Source organism: Enoplosus armatus, chromosome 11, assembly GCF_043641665.1.
Source record: "Enoplosus armatus isolate fEnoArm2 chromosome 11, fEnoArm2.hap1, whole genome shotgun sequence".
Lineage (NCBI taxonomy): Eukaryota > Metazoa > Chordata > Actinopteri > Centrarchiformes > Enoplosidae > Enoplosus > Enoplosus armatus.
In genome coordinates, this window is record NC_092190.1 from 9867114 (window position 1) to 9874090 (window position 6977).

Consider the following 6977-nt stretch of genomic DNA (forward strand, 5'->3'; position numbering starts at 1 on the left):
CTCACCTGCACAGGTGTTCTGATTCTGGCTGACTGATTAGACCTCTACTTTGCGTCGTACCAAAGATATCGGGGTCCAACTTGTAAATAAGGTTCACGTCAACATCCCGGTCGTAATTGTGACTGAGAAACTCAGATTTTTCTGAAAGCTCAGATATATCCGACTTGGCACTTAATATTACAGTATATATCTGAAAAACAAAACAAATATGGACGCCTCACATCAGCCAAAGTAAGTAAAACCCAATGCAATGGATATGGTGTCATATTATCAGTGCACAGTATTTTAACAGTCACATAAGCGCAAAATAAGTCCTAAACATGGGAATCTTTCCCATCCATCAGCAACAATAAGAACCTGAATAAGAGAGAATTTGGGTTTGAAATGTACTTTTCTTAACGTAATAAAGGAGGGATTTTAAAGTGATCTGATATCAGTGTTACGAGTCTTTTGGAAGATAGAAACGACTACTACTTTCATACTGCCCAGCCCTAATGAGGCACGTGTTATTGCAAATTCTGAGGACATACAAAAATATATAGTAATAAACAAATTACTATTACAATCAGATCATTTAGGTTACAGTAGTTAAGGCTTTCTATTTGATTACATGAATCCATACAAAAGCTTGCACTGACACTGACACTTGGTCCAACATAGTGGAATGAATGATGTGCCTCTTCCTGTTTCCTAATAATTTCAAGTATGGAGTTACCCATGTGTCGAGGTCAGACTTCATGAATTCACCACTCTGAATGGTCCCCTATAGTCGTGTTGAGGGTGTGAAGCCCTTGCAGTTCTCTAATGAATTCACCACTCTGAATGGTCCCCTATAGTCGTGTTGAGGGTGTGAAGCCCTTGCAGTTCTCTAATAAACTGAGTGTATAAGCAAGTCCAACAAATGAACAGACCAGCTGTGTTCAGGCTGGTTTCTCCTCCACATCCTGCTCTTCTTCATCTCTGTCATCTTTAACGATCCCTTCATCGATACTTTCCAGCCTCAGTCTCTGACCGTCCAGGTATCTGGGTCTCGGTGTTGCCCTGGTGGTAAACAGTCCTCCCGGCAGAGCCAGATCCTCCCCGAACAGGGTGAGCTTAGCGTCGCTCTCTATAGCCTTCGCCAGACAGGAGGCGAAGGTGTCGAGAGATTTGTGTACCTCCGCGTGGACTTGAACCGAGGAGGTGTTGGTGTTTTCAGCTGAGGAGAAAAGACATCATTTGTGAGGTCTAATTAGACAAATCTTATGTTTAGGGTGTTTTGTTTTGTAACTTCCAGACCACAAAGTAGTTTTTCAAACCCTCCATGAGTATTAAGTGAACTCCCTTCCCTCTAATCTTTTGTGCAGCGGGGGAATGACGGATACCTTTGGCATGCTCCACCTGGTCTTCAAAGGTGACCGAGCTCCTCCTCTTCCCGGACGGATTCCCGTGGTGCTGCAGGAGGGAGGAGCCGTCTGTGGAGAAGTTATCCAGCAGCATCACGTCTGTGCCTGCGTGGGACACATTACAAAAAGACGAAAGCATCTTAATAACAGAGCACAAATGAGTTGGATCATTTCTTTGTATTACACATGACATTACTTGCCCTCCCTATGCCATCCTGAACTGAAAACATGAGCTGTGAAACAGGAATGTGAGGCTGACTGTAACAAAGCTGTGAGAGTATGACGCAATACGGTTAGTAAGACCATCTGCCAGCCTGTCGAACCTCATGTTTACACTGTATCTCCATTTTATGTTCAGAACAACAGTCTAGTTAAAAAGCATGAAAGCATTTCTCAGTAAAGATGCAACTGCTGCTGAACCCCATTTGTTTCTGGTTAATTGATTAGTCATTTGACAGACAAATAATCAACCGCAATTTTGATAATGAACAAATTGTTTAAGCAATTTATCAAGAAAGATGTCACAAATTCTCTGGTTTCAGCCTTTCAATGTGATCATTTGCTGCTTTTCTCTGTGTTATTGTAAATGGAATATCTTCACTGTTTTCCGACATTTCATAGAGTAAATGTTTAATTAATTAATCAAACAACATAATGAAAATGATTGTTAGTTGCAGCCGTATGACCATATTGTATATATATAAGGTAGATTTAAAAATTTTATGGTAAAGATTTTTACGCAAACTCAACTACAGATGAAACTATTAGTCAATTACTCGAAAATTAATTGGCAACTGTTTTGATAATTGATTAATGGTAATTTTTGCTTACATACACTAAATACACTAAACATTCTCAAAGTTGCAGTTTGATTGACGTTCAACATCGTACGTATTGTGTAATGTCCCGTTAGTACAAAAAGGTAAAGTATGTAAATTAACAGTATACTATGAGGACAAGTATATAGTATATACTGTGTAGAATGAATATATCATCTGGATTTGGGACACATCAGGAAGTGTTGCTCCCATTACTTCTGCTTCCTGTGTGCAACACTTACATGAGTCCTGAGTGAAACTGAAGCCAGTGTCTCCTGTGCTGCTCCCTGGAGCCAGCAGATGACCTCCACCGGCCAGCATGGCTGTCAGGTGCGGCGACATACCCAAGTCTGAAAGAACGCAAGCAAGTTCTCATCATGCAACATCACACAACACATGAAATCACAACAGCACAGGAATGTAAATCTAAACAGGCTCTAAAAACTGTACATAAACCACACACTGTAAGTTTGTAAGTAACTTACACCCCCCCCTTACACTATTGTATCCCTGTTTACAGTTTACAGAAACAGTTTTACCTGTTTATAGACATGTGCCTACTTGTCAGTGTTTATGTTTGCTTTGTTCAACTTTGTTGTCCTTGTTTTGGCTGTTTGTCTATGAGTATCCTCCTGAACACTGTTCTAGGAACTGTGTTTAAGTACAGAGTTAAATTCCTCGTATGTGTAATAAAGGTCAATAAAGATGATTCTGGTCTATGATTTGGTATCTTAACATAAAGAAGTCAGAAATCAATACACACACTGATGTCAACATTTATTTGCATGATAAACAGAGACACTGCTGCTCTCCCACCTGTGATTCTGTTGGAGATGCTGAAGAGACGGGACGTCCTTTGCCGCGTGGCGAACGACTCTCTGTAGTAACGATCCCCGAAACACATCCCCAGCAGCTCCTTCCTCACCGTTTTATTCCACAGGCCGTAGATGAGCGGGTGGCACACTGCGCTGCAGAAAGACAGCCACGCTACCAAAGTCTCCAGTCCCGGAGACACACTCCCTTGTCCCCACAAAGCCTCGGTACACACCACTCCGACATACGGCCCCCAGGTCACGAAGAAGGTGCCAATCACCACTAAGATGGTGACAAAGGCCTTACACTGACTCCCTGCATACACAAGGCTCCGCCGGCTTCCATTAGAGGAAGTTGAGGTGCTTGAGTTTTTTCGTCCATTCCTCTGAGGTCCAGTGGAGTCATCCTGGGCCACAACAACTGTCCCACAGTGTACTTTCCGGGCTTTCATGCGGGCAACGCGGAATATGAAACCGTAACAGGCAAACATGATGAAGAAGGGGGGAAGGGTGCACCAGATGACCCAGAAGGCCGTGTAGCTCGGCTCTCTGTGCCAAGACGCAACACAGGTCCACTTGAAGCAGTCGAACTCGAAGGAGGACCAGCCGAACAGAGGAGGCAGACAGCCCACCAGGGAGTGTAACCACACATAAGCGATGACGACGACCGCCCGGTTTCCAGTGATCTTCATGGGGTAAATCATCGGGTAAAGCACTGCGTAGTACCTGTTGGGTTGAGAGAGGAACACAGTGAGGAAACCCTGCAGAAAGGAAACTCAACACTGTTCTAAAGAGAGCCCTCTGGTCCAAGTGACACGGAGGCTGCTCAGATTTGAGTGATACAGAAGCTAAAGGCTGCACTTTCTTCCCCCCGCCAACAATGCTGTTAAGTGTTTTCTGAAAAGCTGCAAACAGAACAGAAAAGGAGAGGCTTGGCGGGAGAACAAAAACATGCACTGTGATCAAAAATCCCCAAAGGTGTTGAAGGTAATTAGGACAGCAGTGAGAACAGTCAGGACCGTAAGCTACAGAGCCAATTTACAAGAGATCCTAGTAACTACATTTTACAGGAATAACAATATAATTTAACCAGAGTAGTAAATGATTAATGTCATTTCCAACCAACCTGAAGCGCATCTACAACACAAAGACATTAGTTTATTTAACGTTAAGGCTGCAACTCACAATTATTTTCATTTTCGGTTCATTTGTTGAAAATGTTTTAACTTACTGATTTATCTTTTAGTTTATAACATGTCAGGAAAATAGCAAAACACGCAGTTTAAAATTTCAGGGGTCGTCAAATCTCTTGTTCTGGTTTTCTCCAAACATTTGATAAATGACTTAAATCAAAATAATGATTAATCGATTATTATTAAAATTATTGACAACAAATGTTCCAACTAGCCTTTTTATGGCACACTAGGGCACACTGAAGAATATAAAAGACTTCCCTTCTTTCTTTTGTAAGTGAGCTCATCTTTTCAAATGCATCACGGTCTGATTTTACCTGAATACAAAGCAACTATAAAAGATCTTTTCCTAAATAAAATTAACAAACTATTTATTCAAAATCAGTTAATTTCTAGTCAAAGAATAAGCAAAGAGGAAAAATGGTGAAAGTGGAGTTTTGTGGAGATTAGCGATGTCAGTGTAGGCTGTGTATCAGTTTCTTCTAAAAATAGGAATCAATAGAAATAATCCCAGCCCTGCAGATGAATGGTGCATTCATGTCAGTCCACATTTAAAGTTACTTTGTGTAAGCCTGTCTAATGCTTGTCACTTGAGTTGGGAAAATCTCCAACAAAACACCACGACCTAAGTGCAGGGTTAACCAATCTTATTTACAAGGCTACATACTGACCTTAAAGGGAAATGCACCAAAAACTACATTTCATGTTTCTTACAAAGCCAGAAACAGCACAAACATATTCTCTCATACACTCATATTCACTTTCTCATGAGAATGAAGTAAAAACACATCTGACATTTACTAAATAAACAAAAAATAATGATAATTGTGCTTATTTTAAGAAAATAAACGATATAGACTTGTACAGAATTTCTCGCAGTATATCCCATATTAATTGGCTTTTATTAAGAGTTTTTTGTTGTATCAGCCACAAAAGATGTTAACTGTTGTCATTCAGTGTCACTACATGAGGAATTATACCACATATTGTATATTTTGTTGTTTACTTTTATACAAACTGTGACTGGCTCCTGCTAATCTCATACAGATTATGTCCCTAAAAGCGGTTGGGGAGGAATTTCCAAAAGACAGTTCCAAAAGTAAATTGAATGCAAATTCAAGTCATGGAAATGTCTCGTAGGCAAAAGGCATCTTTTGTTGAAATGTATTTAATATGTGCGGTCCTCTCCTCCAATGGACAATAGATTATCATATAACAACCACCAATTTAAGAATGACACATTTAACTAACATTTTTCTGATCTATTCTGTATGTATCTTTGTATTTCTATGAATCTATGTATTTCCTGCTGACAGAAATACTCAAAACTACTCCACTGACAGCACATACTGTGTGAAAACAGTGGTGTCACTCTAAAAACTGCACTTTTTCTGGTTCATGACTTATTAAATTACAATGGTGTGATGAATGTGTTCAATTTAAGAAGTCAAACATTCCTTCTCAACAATGTCCTGCTTAACACTCACACTTTTGAACAGGAGCTGCAACCACAATCAACATTTAGCAGCTAAAGAGACAAATATTTCCCTCAGTTGGTGGAGACCAAAAACAGAGCTAAAAAAAGAGTGAATATTGGACTTCTGTCAGGTGGTCCGAAACACAACTAATGCTAATGTTGCTCCGTATCTGCTTGATGTGTAAATAGGCAACTGTTTGCTAACACTGTTGCCATAACAACTTTGTATGGTGATAAAATGTTAATGTTGTGTTTACAGCTTGTTGACTGCTTTTACTGCAATCATCATCCAGCACTAACCTGTCAATGGCAATAGCTCCGAGGGTGAGCATGCTGGCAGAGCTGATGAGCAGGTAGAGCAGGGCAGTAAAGTTACACCACACCACCCCAAACACCCACTCTCTCTTTGCAGAGCTCACGGCCACAAACGGCAGCACCAACATGGACAGCAGCAGGTTGGACAGGGTCAGGCTGAACACAAACTTGTTGCTGGGTGTGAGCAGATAAGGCCTGCGATAGAGGGTTACCACGATCAAGAGGTTCCCCAAGCAGGCGAGGAGTGTGATGGTCACGATGGAGACTGACTCCAGGGCAGCCAGACCCACACCATTCCCCACCGTGGTGCAGTTCCTACTGGTGTTCATGGTGAGAGACAGGGCCATCAGACAGGTGAAGGAATGGTAGGAGACTGTTGGGGGAAAGACATCGTTAGAAATGATGTACAAGGATATTACTAAGAAAACATTGCTAAAATCTTCTACCAAACTGTTAAAAGGACCATAGCAGCACATTTTAGCTCCTTAACTACAACACATGTATACTTGTTTACATGTAATATTTCTTATGACAATTTTTTGTTTGTTTTCCCCTCTATTCCATGCAAACATTGGTCTCCATTCATTACCGCACACTACGAAAATCAATTAGTGTAATCCATCACAGTGAGCATCAAGTCTGCATTAATGTTTGTAAATGTTACACTATTGTTGTGTGTTAATGCAGTTTAGCGGTGCAACTATCAATTATTTTCAATATCAATCAATGTATTGATTTTTTTTATTGTTTTGGCTATAAACTGTCAGAAAATAGTGAAAAAAATGTCACACTTTCCTTGACCCAAGACCAAAATATATTTAAGTTACAACGATATATCAAATAAATAAGCAGCAAATCCTCACATTTAAAAATCAATTTTCATGTAATTTCACCTCTAATGCAGATGAAGAGCAGATAGATATGGTTCCTCTGCACTGCATGACCTCATAACAATAAAACAACTGATTGATTTTCAT

General features: G+C 40.4%; 1 protein-coding gene across 1 annotated transcript; it reads right to left on the reverse strand.

Moving 5' to 3' along the window:
* Nucleotides 1–885: 885 nt before the first annotated feature.
* gpr161b (G protein-coupled receptor 161b) lies at nt 886–6347 on the reverse strand. The gene is made up of 5 exons (XM_070915174.1): nt 5986–6347; nt 3020–3741; nt 2446–2553; nt 1365–1490; nt 886–1198 (listed from the first exon to the last, which is right to left on the reverse strand). Exons 1-5 carry the CDS (start codon nt 6345–6347, stop codon nt 921–923), a joined length of 1596 nt encoding a protein of 531 aa, XP_070771275.1. The 3' UTR covers nt 886–920.
* Between the last annotated feature and the right edge of the window lie 630 nt (nt 6348–6977).

What these genes read in the sequence shown, in the direction of transcription:
- gpr161b (XM_070915174.1), bottom strand. Translation starts at nt 6,347, where the DNA reads ATGGCCCTGTCTCTCACCATGAACACCAGTAGGAACTGCACCACGGTG. An exon ending in GGAGCTATTGCCATTGACAG is followed by an intron (nt 3,742 to 5,985) that starts GTTAGTGCTGGA and finishes TCAACCCAACAG; the next exon opens with GTACTACGCAGTGCTTTACC. An exon ending in CCAGGTGGAGCATGCCAAAG is followed by an intron (nt 1,199 to 1,364) that starts GTATCCGTCATT and finishes TTTTCTCCTCAG; the next exon opens with CTGAAAACACCAACACCTCC.